The sequence below is a fragment of the Carlito syrichta genome, unplaced genomic scaffold, assembly GCF_000164805.1.
Source record: "Carlito syrichta isolate Samal-C Ts95f unplaced genomic scaffold, Tarsius_syrichta-2.0.1 Scaffold314284, whole genome shotgun sequence".
In the NCBI taxonomy this organism is placed as follows: Eukaryota; Metazoa; Chordata; class Mammalia; order Primates; family Tarsiidae; genus Carlito; species Carlito syrichta.
Window position 1 is genome coordinate 169,141 of NW_007258380.1, and position 14,177 is coordinate 183,317.

Sequence of the window (14,177 nt, forward strand, 5' to 3'; positions counted from 1 at the left end):
TTGTATTCTGAGATTTAAAAGGAAGTAGGAAAGATAACTGACTTTTAATTGGCCCAAATTGTTTAATGATGTTTGTCCCCAAGAGGGAGTTTCTTCTAGAAGTTTTCGTAAGAGGGGAAAAAAGAGAAGAATAAAGATGATATGCAAAAATAAATTGTTTTAAGTTGAATTCCTATTCTCTAGTTTGCCAGCTTGCTCGCATTCTCCTAGCTAGTTGGGTGATAGTTGCCTGGATGTGCTGAGTTTCCTTGGTGATTGGTTCCTCTTTATGTGATGCTGACATCTTTTACAAGACGCAATCCTAGAGATTCTGGATGGTAGTCTTGGTTAACTTCCTTTATCCCTTTTACAGATAAACATTAGTGGGTGCCATTATATTTTAGTGATGATATCTTTATTGGTAGTCAGATGACATTAGAAACATATATTTAGAAATTATACTGTTATGATATTTAGAACTTTTTCTGGAAAAATCTTGATAATAGGAATCTGGAAATTTTTTTTTTTTTTTGAAGAATTTGTTCAGTTCTTTTCCCATAAATTATCTCCTGTCAATTTTTTTGGGTGTGCTTTGGTAAAAGTCACCTTTACATGCATACTTAATGAGTGATGTGTGGAAACTCAGTTCTCTGTGAGGAAGCACATAACAGGAACTCCATACTATTAGCACGTGTGGTTTCATGTGAAACACCTACTCAGTTCCTAAACAAATCCCAGCAGAGACCTGAAGCACACTATGTGGAGTGTCCCAGGAACTGAAGAACCTTTTGCAGCTGTTTTTCTCACTCATATTTGTAGACATTTGACGATGCCTCTCTGTTATATTCTTTTTTTTTTTGAGTTGGATTCTCACTCTGTCACCCAGACTGGAGTGCAGTGGCTGCTTCCGGCCACCGCTGCCTCGACGTGCTGGGCTCCGGCGATCCTTCCGCCTCAGCCTTCCGAGTAGCCAGAATTACAGGCATGCGCTACCACACCTGGCTGATTTTTTGATTTGTTGTAGAGATGAGGTCTCGCTGCCCAGGCGGGTCTCGAACCCGCGGGCTCAGGCAATCCACTCACCTCACCCTCCCAAAGGTGCAGGATTACAGGCTGAGCCACTGAGTCCGGCTTCTGTCACATTCTTGTAAACACTGTGACTGCATCCCTCCAGCTTCTTTAGTCTTTATCTGCAAAAAGAGTCTCACTGTCATTGAGGTTGCAGTGACTGAGAATCAAACTGAGAATATAACAAAGGGTGCATGGGCTTGTAATGTGTATTGGATCACATGAAAATATTTATTATGTCTGGTTAGTTTTTCTTTTCCATAATGAATAGTTAGATTCTATTTAACAGTTTTAGGAAAATGCCCAGATAGATACATTCTCATGTAATAGTGATAAATATGGTGGTTCTCTTGTCAGTTGAGTTTTTAGTCTTTTTGGTTATGCTTCTTATGTTTGTTTGTCAATGTTCTCTAATGTATGAAATTGCTGCCTTATTAGAATTACAAGATTCTAGGCTGGGTGCAGTGGCTCCCACCTCTAATCCCTGCACTTTTGGAGGTTGAGGCAGGAAGATTGCTCGAGCCCAGGAGTTTGAGACCAGCCTGGGTAGCATAGTGAGACCCTGTCTCTACAAAAAAATTTTAAAAATTAGCTGAATGTGGTAGCACTTGCCTGTAGTCCCAGCTACTCGGAAGACTGAGGCAGAAGGATCACCTGAGTCGAGATGATACCTGAGGTCGAGGCTGTGGTAAGCCATGATTGTGCCACTGCACTCCAGCCTCAGTGACAGTGAGACTCCAACTCAAAACAAACAAATAAACAAAACAAAACAAAAAACAGTTTTGCCCACTCCTGGTTTTGAAAGACGTTTTATTTTTAAATGTGTTAATCTTGGAAAAACATGGGTTGGACAATAGGATTAGATAGCACCATTGCTGTGTTGATTCTTGTTCTCTGGCTGTCACTAGTATTTTGGAAGCAATGTTACATATACTTGATCTACTTTACGAAGTACAAATAGCAATATTAAATGTTGCAGAACTAAATAGGCATCAGAGGTTATAGATCTTAAGGTACTTTAAAATTTTTCATTTAAACAAATTCTTCTTTTCTTTTTAGGGCAGGAAGATAATAAAATGAAATTCTCAGATATGAATTTAGTAACAAGCCACCTTCCTCAATCAAAGCTGGGCTCTCCAGGGAAATTGGAGCCTGATAGACAAGATGATTCTTCTAGTTGTACTGATATTCAAGAAGAAACCCTTTCTTCATCAGAATCAGATTCATGCAACAGGTAAGAAACATGTAGTAGTTGATTATTTTAAATATTTACTTCCTACGCATGCATAGATAGGAAGGCAGAAATGATTAGAAAATAGCTTTAAGGGCTGGTGCAATTAGTCAAACTTCTTCCATTAAAGTGTCCTTTACTGCTGTGTAATCTTCACAGTGATAGCAAGGCAGGAGTTGGGAGGGTAGTGCAGTGACCATAGATATACTTTGTTTTCTAATCTGTATCCTTTATATAGATATTTTCCTAGAGTGGGAAAAAAAAGGCATGATAGGCAGTGAAATTTTTGTTAAGATAATAAGTAAAGGAGTTAAAGACAGCTATATTGAAAAGCAGAGATGCAGAAAGACACAGTATATAGGAGAATAAAACAAAAAAGAAAAGTTTAACTGAATAAATAGAGTAGTTGGGGGGAGACTTTGAAAATAGAGGTTTGGTGGTAAATCATTTTGAAAAGATATTTTGAAAAGCTGATACAGGGTTAATTCATTTTATGTGTGTGTGTGTATACACATAAATATTTACACATGTATATGCACATACCATTTTTTGTTCTGATGTGTGTTTATATCTATACGGTTATAAATGTTACATTTCTGTCTCATATTCATAATTGTTATTTTTAATGGTTACAGTGTTCTGTTATGTATCTTTACCACAGTTGACAAAGACCCTTCAGTTTCTGTTAGTTTTCTACATTTTTTCCAGTGTTCTGTTGATGTACCTAATGCTGTGGTAAACCTCCTTTTGCTTCTGTTGAATTATTTTCTTATCTTTATCTCATTTTGACCCTGGTATGTTGTTGCCTTCTGAATGTAAATGTCAATATGTCTTGACAATTATTTAATCTTTGATATTCATTTAAAAAGTATTAACAGTGCTCTGGGATGATAGATTATGCCTACCCTGACACATCAAATAAAGAAGAAATTTTTTATAAGAGGAGTATACCTGATGACTCATCCTCTTTCCTAGGGTTCCTAGTAAGCAATTTCAAAATAGTCAGAATCAAATATTAGGAAGGAAAAATCTTCCCAACTCATCTCAAAGTTATACAAGATCAAAAACATTCTATGGTTGACTAAGGTTGAAACATTTGGTTGCCTACATTGTTTTTCTAGAGCAGGCCATCCCTGCAAGTCCAGTGGGCAGTATTTGTTTTTAAACACAAATATTCTAGGAATACAGAATGAAAGTGGAGAAAAATCAGAGTCAGGGGATGAGTTAAAGTTTAATCATGGTCACTTGATGCTTGAATGTATTGGAATGCAAGAGTGAATTGGGACATTATTGTGAATTTGGAGTGAGAATGGAGGAAACTGAAAGGGGAAACACATGGCAGTCAGATGTCTGTTTATCTGGTGATGAGAATGTAGGAAATAGAGTTTGATGGTATCCTGGCCTCATCCAGACTTGCTGGCATCACTGAACAGAGAGATAACTATTAAAAAGGAAAATGCTGGCCGGGCATGGTGGCTCAAGCCTGTAATCCCAGCAATCTGGGAGGTTGAGGTGAGGGATTGCCTGAGTCCATGCGTTCAAGAACAGCCTGGACAACTTGGTAAGGCCGCATCTCTACAGTAAATCAAAAAATTAGCCGGGTGTGGCAGCATGTGCCTGTAGTTCTGGCTACTTGGAAGGCTGAGGTGGAAGGATCGCCTTAGCCCTGCAGGTTGAGGCTGTGGTGGCCATGAATGTGCCATGACAGCCTGGATGCACTCCAGCCTGGGTGACGGAATGAGACACCAACTCAAAAAAAAAAAAAAGTAAAATGTCATTGCTTTCAGGTATACTATGACTCAGAAACTAGGAGAGCAAATGAAGTCTCTGAATTTGGTAGCAAGGGTAAAGAAAATGTGACTGAGGAAAATATGGAATAAAACTTGTTGGATCAATTTGCTAAAATGAGTTTAGTCCAAAATCTGGTTTTTGCAACTCATCATTCACTGAAAGAGTTGAAAAGTGCTTTCGCGCTTATCCCCAGTCACATGCTCCTGCTGCCACTTCATTAGGGGATTGACCTTTCACATTATTTACCATTCTGTTGACCAAAATCCTGGGTAATGTTATCCTTATTTTTTTGTCCATCCTTTATTGTTTCCTCTTGGTAAGGGTCATATAGAATTACTCTTTTTTTATTTTTATTTTTTTGAGTTGGAATCTCACTCTGTCGCCCAGACTGTAGTGCAGTGGTCGCTCTTGGCCACCGCAGCCTCTACCTGCTGGGCTCTGGCGATCCTTCCGCCTCAGCCTTTTGAGTAGCCGGAATTGCAGGCGTGCACTAGCACGTCTGGCTGATATTTTTGATTTATTGTAGAGATGAGGTTTCCCTGCCCAGGCGGGTCTTGAACCCGCAGGCTCAGGCAGTCCACTCACCTCAGCCTCCCAAAGGTGCGGAATTACAGGCTGAGCCACTGAGCCCGGCAGAATTATTCTTACGTGACATTTTGAGATGAAAATTTTGTTAGCAACTCAAAATAAGCATGGTGATGCTAGATTAGCTTTTGTTCTCTGTTCATAACAGGGTCTAACATTGCAATGTTGGCGCTCATCCATTCAATGAATATGTATTGTGTTCCAGGCACTAGTCTGTATGCTACAGTTTAGCAAAGATGAAATCATTAAAGTGTTTTTTTTTAATTTAAGCTCATACATTCTGTTTCATGTTATAATTAGTTATATATGAGATGTGACAATTAAGTTTGCGAACTCATCTTAGACTAGGTATTACATACCTCATTGCTGAATATCACTATGGTCACCTTTGAAGCACTGTCCTTGGGAAGCTATGCACCAATGCCAACACCTAGTCTACCCTTCAAAGCAGTTTTGGAACACTTTTTCTGGAATGACTATCAGAACTGTTATCGTATTACCCCTGATGTTCTAAACATCATCATAATGTCTTCTTTTCAGTATTTCCCTTATCTTCGGGTAAAGAAAAAGTCATTGGGGGCCAGAACAGATGAGTAGAGAGGGTGTTCCAATACAGTTATTTGTTGGCTAAAAACTCCCTCACAGACAGTGCTGTGTGAGCTGGTGCATTGATATGATCATTTTTTACACACACCTTTCTCATGCCAAGATTTTCAGTTAAGATTTTCCTGACAGTTTTTGTATTGATGTTTATTTGGTCTGCTGTGCTTATAGTTAGCCGATAATTCTGACACAAAATTTGATGAATTGCTGCAATGTTTTAATCCATTTTGCTTGTTACTGGCTGTTCTAACCTCTCTTCATCAGTGATGCTGTCTCTCTCCTCAGAAAAACATTTGATCCATTTGTACACTGCATTTTCTTCATGGCATTATCTACACAAACTTGGACTAACATGTCCCTGATTTCACTTCCACTCTTGCAAAGCTTAACAAAAAATTTGATATTTGTTCATTGTTCAAATTCAAGCTCTGACATTTTCATGACAGCACACAAAACCATGCACCAACAATAATGAATGCCACTCAGCAAGACACCCTCAGATGTCAGCATGAATACAGCTTTGAGTTACTGATACACCAGGGTCATGAAACTTTATTGAGTTGTTTGTATAGTGTTGCCAACGTAAACGCATGATGGCAAGTTTGTGAACTTAATTGTCAGATTGCATATGTGTATATGTCTTTATATACACATGGCTCAGTGGAATTACCAACCAATTACAATAAATTAATTATTTTAAACAATTTTATTGATATACAATTCACAAAACACAGTTCACCAAGAAAACAATGGTTTTTAGTATATTAAGTGTTGTACAGCCATCACCACAATTTAGAACGTTTTTATCACCCTGAAAAGGAACTCTGTACCCATTAACATCACTCCCCATTTACCCCTAAATCCTCCAGCCCCAAGCCCTCAACAACCACTAATTTACTTTCTGTCTATGTAGAGTTGCCTATTCTGGGCTTTTTATATAAATGGAATCATACACTATGTGATCTTTTGAAACTGACTTCTTTCACTTGGCATAATGCTATCCATGTTTTATCATGTCCCAGTACTTATATTTCTTTTTATTGCCAAATAATATTCTATTGTATGGGTATGCCTTTTATTTATTAGATGATGTACATTTTGAGTTATTTTTATTTTTATTTTTTTTAATTTTAAAGATGTGGGGTACAATTCAGGATTAGGTATACAATAGACACATACAGGTAAAGTTTGGGCTTCCCTTTCGTCCCCACTTTGCCTGGCTTGAGATCAGGTATCTTTATTGATGCTGTGCTCTCCCCCCAACTCCCACCAACCCTGGCAGTATCCTGCTACTGCCAATCCCTTTCTTTTAATATTATGGTAAATATTCAGGGTCTGCTAATGAGTGAGAACATGTGGTTCTCTATTCTTTGTTTCTGTGATAGATCACTGAGTATGGTAGACTCTAAATCCATCCAAGTTGTTGCAAAGTCTATATGTTTGTCCTTCTTCATCGCTGCATAATATTCCATTGTGTATATATACCACATTTAAAAAAAATCAATTCCTTTTTTGATGGACAGCACGGTTGGTTTCATGTTTTTGCTGTTGTGAACAGTGCTGCAATAAACATATGTGTACCGGTATCTTTTCCACAGAATGATTTGAGTTCCTCTGGGTATATTCCTAGTAGTAGGTTTGCTGGGTCATATGGAAACTCAATGTCTAGTTCTTTTAGAAATTGCCACACTGTTTTCCAAAGAGGTTGCACTAGTTTGCATTCCCACAAACTGTGTAGAAGTGTTCATTTTTCTCTGAGTCCTCAACCACGTCTGTTGTTGTTTGTTTTATTAATGATGGCCATTCTTACTGGGATTAGGTGGTATCTCAATGTGGTTTTGATTTGCATTTCTCTGATGATTAGTGAGGGTGAGCACTTTTTCATGTGTCTGTTGGCTGCTTGTATATCTTCTTTTGAGAAGTGTCTATTCATGTCGTTTGCCCACTTTTTAATGGGGCTGTTTGTGTTTTTTTCCTTTTGGCATGTTTGAGTTCCATGCAGATCCTGGATGTTGAACCTTTGCCAGATATACCATTGGCAAATATTTTTTCCCATTCTGTGATCTGTCTCCCCAATTTCTTGATGGTTTCTTTTGCTTTGCAGAAGCTTTTCTGTTTAATGAGGTTCCACTTGTCTATCTTATCTCTTATGGCACGAGCACTTGGGTTTTTTTTCTTAATTTTTAATTTTAAAGATGTGGGGTACAGGTTGGGCTCGGTGGCTCAGCCTGTAATCCCGCGCTTTGGGAGGCCGAGGTGAGTGAATTGCCTGAGCCTGTGGGTTCGAGACCCACCTGGGCAACTTGGCGAGACCTCATCTCTACAGTAAATCAAAAAAATTAGCCGGGTGTGGTGGCACACACCTGTAGTACCAGCTACTTGGAAGGCTGAGGCTGAAGGATCACCGGAACTCAGCAGCTCGAGGCTGCGGTGGCTGGGAGCAGCCATTGCACTCCAGTCTGGGCGACAGAGTGAGGCTCCAACTCAAACAAAAAAAAGATGTGGGGTACAATTCAGGATTAGGTATACAAATGTTCAGTATGCAGGTACCCTTGTTGATGAGGTGAGTACTCACCCTCCCCTGGCAGATTCCCACTACTGCCCATCCCCTCCACCCTGACTGTTTCCCACTACTACCAATCCTTTTCTTATAGTATTGTAATAATTGTTCAGTATTTTTTTATGAGTGAGAATATGTGATACTCAGTTCTTTGTTTCTGCGATAGATCACTCAATTATAGACTCTAAGTCCAACCAAGTTGCTCTGAAGTTCATGATTTTGCCTTTCTTTATGGCTACATAATATTCTATTGTATATATGTGCTATATTTTTTAAAATCGAGTCCTTTTTCGATGGACAGCACGGTTGATTACATGTTTTTGCTTTTGTGAACAATGCTGCACTAAACATACATGTACAGGTATCTTTTCTAATGAGTAATTTCAGTTTCTCTGGGTATATTCCCAGTAGGGGGATTGCGGGGTTATGTGGAAGGTTGGTTTTTAGATCTTTTAGGAATCGCCACACTGTTTTCCACAGAGCTTGTATTAGTTTACACTCCCACCAACAGTGTAGAAGTGTTCCCTTTTCCCCGCATCCTCTCCAGCATCTGTTGTTGTTTGTTATATTAATGATGGCCATTCTGACTGGAGTTAGGTGATATCTCAGTGTGATTTTAATTTTCATTTCTTTGATGTCTAGTGAGGCTGAACGTTTTTTCATGTGTCTGTTGGCTGATCGTGTGTCTTCTTTTGAGAAGTGTCTATTCATATCTTTTGCCCACTTTGTTTTTTTCTTTTCTGCACGTTTGAGTTCCTTGTAGATCCTGGATGTTAGGCCTTTGTCAGACATACAGTTGTCAAATATTTTTTCCCAGTCTGTGGGCTGTCTCCCTCTCTTAATGGTTTCTTTGGCTTTGCAGAAGCTTGTCAGTTTGCTGAGGTTCCACTTGTCTATCTTCTCTCTTATGGCATGGGCACTTGGGGTTATGATCTGGAATTGGCTGCCAGTTGCAATATCCATAAGGGTGTCTCCCGCATTTTCTTCAGTTCTTGTAGTTTGAGGTTTTACGTTTTGGTCTTTGATCCACTTAGAGTTGATTTTTGTGTATGTTGATAGGGATCTTGTTTCAATCTTCCGCATGTGGTCAGCCGGTTTTCCCAGCACCATTTACTGAATAGGTTTTCCTTTCCCCAGTGGTTGTTGGTGGAGGCTTTGTGGAAGATGAGTTGGTTGAGAAATTTAGGCTTTGCTTCCAGGATCTTTTTCTTGTTGCATTGGTCTGTATGTATGCCTGTTCTTGTACCAATACCAAGCTGTTTTTATTATTTTAGCTTTATAATAAAGTTTCAAGTCTGGAAGTGTGATACCCCTGCTTTATTTTTTTTTGCTGGGGATTGTTTTAGCTATTTGTGATCATTTGTGTTTCCATATGAATTTCGGTATTGTCATTTCCAAGTATGAGAAGAATGATGTTGGCAATTTAATGGGTATTGGGTTGAATGTAGGTTGCCTTGAATAGGATGGATATCTTAACAATGATGATTCTTCCTATTCATGGGCATGGACTGTTTTTCCATTTGTTTGTGTCTTCTTGGATTTCTTTGAGCAGTGTTTTATAGTTTTCATTGTAAAAGTCTTTCACTTCTCTGGTTAGGAAGATGCTGAGGTATTTCATTTTTACTGTGGCTATCATGAATGGGATTGTACTTTTTATTTGGTTCTCTCCCTGCTTGTTGGTGGTATATAAGAATGCAACTGTCTTTTGCACACTGATTTTGTACCTTGAGACTTTGCCAATATTCTTTATCAGTACAGGTAGGTTTTTGACAGATTCTCTTGGGTTTTTGTTTTGTTTTGTTTTGTTTTTTGAGTTAGATTCTCACTCTGCTGCCCAAACCGGAGTGCAGTGGCACACTCCTGGTCACTGCAGCCTCAACCTGTTAGGCTCCAAGATCCTTCCACCTCAGCCTTCCAAGTAGCCAGAACTACGGGTGTGTGCTACCACGGCTGAGTAATTTTTTTTTTTTTTTCTTTATTGTAGAGATGAGGTCTCACCAAGTTGCCCAGGTGGGTCTTGAACCCGAGGGCTCAGGCAATCCGCTTGCCTCGGCCTCCCAAAGTCCTGGGATTTTATAGGCTGAGCCACTGAACCCGGCTATCTCTTGGATTTTTGAGGTGGAGGATCATATTGTCAGCAAAGAGGGATACACTTGACTTCTTTTCCTATTGTGATACCCTTGATTTCCTTCTCTTGTCTGATTGCTCTAGTTAGGACTTACAACACAATGTTCAAGAGGGGTGACAGTTCCAGTCTTGTCTTGTTTCAGTTTTCAGGGGAAATGTTTCCAGTTTCTATCTGTTTAGTAATATGCTGGCTGTGGGTTTATCATAGATAGTACTTACTATTTTGAGGTATGTTCCTTCTGTGCCTAGGTGATTGAGACTTTTTATCAAGAAGGGATACTGGATTTTATCAAAAACTTTTTCAGCATTTAATGATATAATCACGTGGTTCCTGTTTTTATATCTCTGATGTATTTAATTACATTTATGGTCTTGTGGATGTTGAACCAGCCCTTGATTGTAGGGATGAGGCCTACTTGGTCATAGTGTATGATTTTGAGATGTGTTGTTGGATCTGATTGGCTAGAATCTTGTTGAAAATTTTTGCATCTTTGTTCTTTAGGGATATTGGTCTGTAGCTCTCTTTTTTTGTTGAATCTTTAACTGGTTTGGGTATCAGTGTTAGCATTGTAAAAGGATTTGGGAAGAATTCCGTTTTTCTCAGTTGCCTAGAATACTTTTTTTCTTTCTTTTTTTTTGAGTTGAAGTCTCACTCTGTTGCCCAGGCTGGTGTGCAGTGGCGTATTCACAGCCACTGCAGCCCTGATCTGCTGGGTTCAGGTGATCCTTTCACCTCAACTTTCCAAATAGCTGGGACTATAGGCATGTGCCCCCATGTCCAGCTAATTTTTTGATTTATTGTAGAGATGAGGTCTCGCTAAATTGCCTCGAACCTGTGGACTCAGGCAATCCTCTCATCTCGACCTCACAAAGTGCTGGGATTATAGGCATGAGCCACCATGCCTGGCCTGGAATACTGTCAGTAGAATTGGTATCAGCTCCTCCTTGTACAGTTTTGTAGAATTCCGCTGGAAAGCTGTCTGGTCCAGGGCTTTTTTATGTAGGTAGTTTTCTTATGATGAAGTCAATTTTCTAGGTTGTTTTTGGTCTATTTACTGTCTCAGTGTCTTGTTTTAACCTTGGGAGGTTGTGTGATGTCAGAAAGTCCTCCATTTCATTTAGGTTATCAAGTTTATTTCCATACTGGTGTGCATAGTAATCTCTGATAATCTTTTATATTTCTTTGGGGTCAGTTGTGATTTGATCTTTTTGCATTTCTGATTGTGTTTATTTGGGCTCTTTCTCTCTTTTTCTTGGTCATTCTGGCTAGGGCTCATCTATCTTGTTTATTCTTTCAAAGAACTAGCTTTTTGTTTCAATTTTTATTCTATGATGTTTTTGTCTTCTGTGTCCTGTATTTGGACTTTTTACTTTGGTAATCTGGATTCTTCTGCTATAGTTAGGATTTGATGGTCTTGTCTTTCCAGCTCTCTTAGGTGATTTGTTAGACTGTTAACTTGTGATTTTTTCCATTTTCTTAATATGTGTTCGTAGAGATGTAGATTCCTCTCTTAGAACTGATTTCATGGCATCCCAGAAGTTTTGGTAGACTGTTTCGTCATTTTCATTTGTTTCCAGGAATCTTTTATTTCTGTTTTGATTTGTGTTGACCCAGTAGTCATTCAGCATCATGTTGTTTAGTGTCTATGTTTTTGTGGGTTTTGGGGGAATTTTGCTGGTGTTGATATTTATTTTTATTCTGTAGTGTGAGAAGATGCATGGCAGTATTTTGATCTTATGAAATTTGTTTATGTTTGATTTATGGCCAAGAAATGTGATCGATCTTGGAGTACATTCCACGTGGTGATGAGTAGGTTGTATATTCTGTGGTTGTTGGATGGTGTATTCTGTAGGTACCTTTTAAGTCTATTTCGTCTAGTGTCAAGTTGAGGTTCTGGATCTCTTGATTTTTTTTTTTTTTTTTTGCCTCGATGGTATATGTAGGGTTGTTAGTGGGATATTTAAGTCCCCAGGTATAATGGTATAAGTCAACATCACTTTTTAGTTTACTTAGTAGTTGTTTAGTAAATGCTCGTGCTAGTGTGTTGGGTGCATGTATGTTTAGGATGGATATTTCTTGTTGATGTGTTGACCCTTTTATCACTATGTAGTGTCTTTCTGTATCTTTTAAAATTTTTTTTTTTGAGTAGGAGTCTCACTCTGTCGCCCAGACTGGAGTGCAGTGGCCACTCCCGGCCACCGCAGCCTCACCTGCTGGGCGCCGGCAATCCTTCCACCTCAGCCTTCCAAGTAGCTGGAACTACAGGCATGCGCTACCACGTTCGGCTAATTTTTGACTTTTATTTTAGAGATGAGGTCTCGCCAAGTTGCCCAGGCAGGTCTCGAACCCATGGGCTCAGGCAATCCATTCACCTCAGCCTCCTAAAGCACAGGATTACAGGCTGAGCCACTGAGCCCAGCTCTTCTTTTTAAACTTTTGATAGCTTAAAGGTTGTTTTGTCTGATATTAAGATTGCTACTCCTGCCTTTTTTGTTCTTTTAGCTGAAGTCTTACTCTAGCTCCCAGGCTGGAGTGCAGTGACACGCTCATGGCCACTACTGCCTTGACCTGCTGGGCTCAGGTAATCCTTCCACATCAGCCTTCCAAGTAGCTGAAGCTACAGGCATGTTACCATCATGCCTGGCTAACTTTTCTTGATTTATTGCAGAGATGAGGTCTTGCCAATTTTCCCAGGCTGGTCTCAAACTCATGGGCTCTGGCAGTCCTCTCACCTCAGCCTCCCAAAGTGCTGAGATCAAAGTTTTTTCTTTCTTTGTTTTCTTTTAGTTTGGGGGTTGATGTATATATGTGTTTTCAAATTTATAGTCATGTTGTATTCTCTGTTGATTCTGTGTTCTGCCATACTTTTGGGAAGTGTGTGGTCATTATTTCCCCCCCCTACTGCGCTTAATACCTTTTTAAGTGTCTCCTATAGAGCTGGTCTGGAAGCTGCATAATCTCTTAGGAATTGGATGTTTGGAAAGCATTTAATTTTCCATTGCCGATGAAACTAAGCTTGGCAGAGTTTGAAATTCTTGGTTGAAATTGTTTATCTTTGAGGACTTTGAATATTGGGCTCCAGTCCCTTCTAGCTTGTCGTGTTTCTGCCGATAGGTCTGCTGCTGTTAGGATTTTTTCTTTTGTGCCTACTTTGTGTAGGCAAATTGCTATGTGTCTACGGGTTGATCTTCTCATTTGATGTCTTGTGGGGGTTCTCTGTATCTCTTGTGTTTGGGTGATCACATCTCTGGTGAGATGGGGTAAATTTCCTTTGATAACCTCCTGGGATAGTTGCTCCAAGGTGTTCTCCTTTTCCCTTTCTTTTTCTCGGCTACCAGTCAGGCATAGGTTCAGCCTCTTGATATAATCACATATCTCTTGGAGGCTTTGTTCTTTCTTTCTGAGTTTTCTTTCTATGTTTTTTACAGATCAGGTTAATTCCATGTTTTGTTCTTCAAGTTCTGAACTTCTTTCTTCTGCTTGATTAATTCTGCTTTCCATACTTGTCATTTTGTTATTTATTTCCTGGATGAAATTTTTTATGGTCAAATCTCTGTTACAAGTTTATTCAGTGTTGCATCTTGTCTTTCTTTAGTCTTATTCACTCTTTCCATCCATTCCCTAATCCCTTTTGTATTCTGGGGCTAATTGTTGGTGACTTCCATTGTTTGGGCTTTGATGTCTGATTTTTTGGGGCATTTTCTCTTTGTAACACCGGAAATTACCTGTGTTCCTCTGTTGATTTTTCCTCATTTGTGACAGATCTCTTTCATTTCTCTTTAGTTCAGTTATTCAGTGGCAGTGGGAGAGGCTTTCACTTTTGATGTTTGCTCAGCTCTCTGTTCTTCCCTGATCAGGGCTTTGAATTTGTTCTATTTTGAAATAGGGCTATGGGTTGGAAGCTTTGCTGTCTCTTGTAGTTTTGAGAGTCAAATAATGTGGAGGATGGGGAGATAGGGTTCAGAAACGACCACTAATCTTTTTGGAGGTCTTCCTCATCCTTTTCTAGCCACATCCTTTGTCCTGCAGTTGAATCAGGGTAAGAAGTGGGGCTCCCGAGGCTCAGCCCTCATCCTGTGCCTCTGGAGTTTGTGCTTTTGGGATATTCCCTCTGGGTCATGATCAACCCCTGAGTAGTTAATCTGCTGGTCACAGAGATTGGGTTGGGTCTGTCGTTCCATGTTGAGCAAGCTGAAGCACTTTCTTGCCCCATTTTCAAGATGTTGGCAGGG

The 14,177-nt window shown here is 39.5% G+C and overlaps 1 protein-coding gene across 1 annotated transcript in view; it reads left to right on the forward strand.

Moving 5' to 3' along the window:
* The window catches only part of RAD18 (RAD18, E3 ubiquitin protein ligase), a 131,754-nt gene that overhangs the window by 83,257 nt on the left and 34,320 nt on the right, over positions 1–14,177 (forward strand). The window contains 1 exon segment of the mRNA XM_021719157.1: positions 2,107–2,281. Within this exon segment, the coding sequence (XP_021574832.1) occupies positions 2,107–2,281 (175 nt within the window).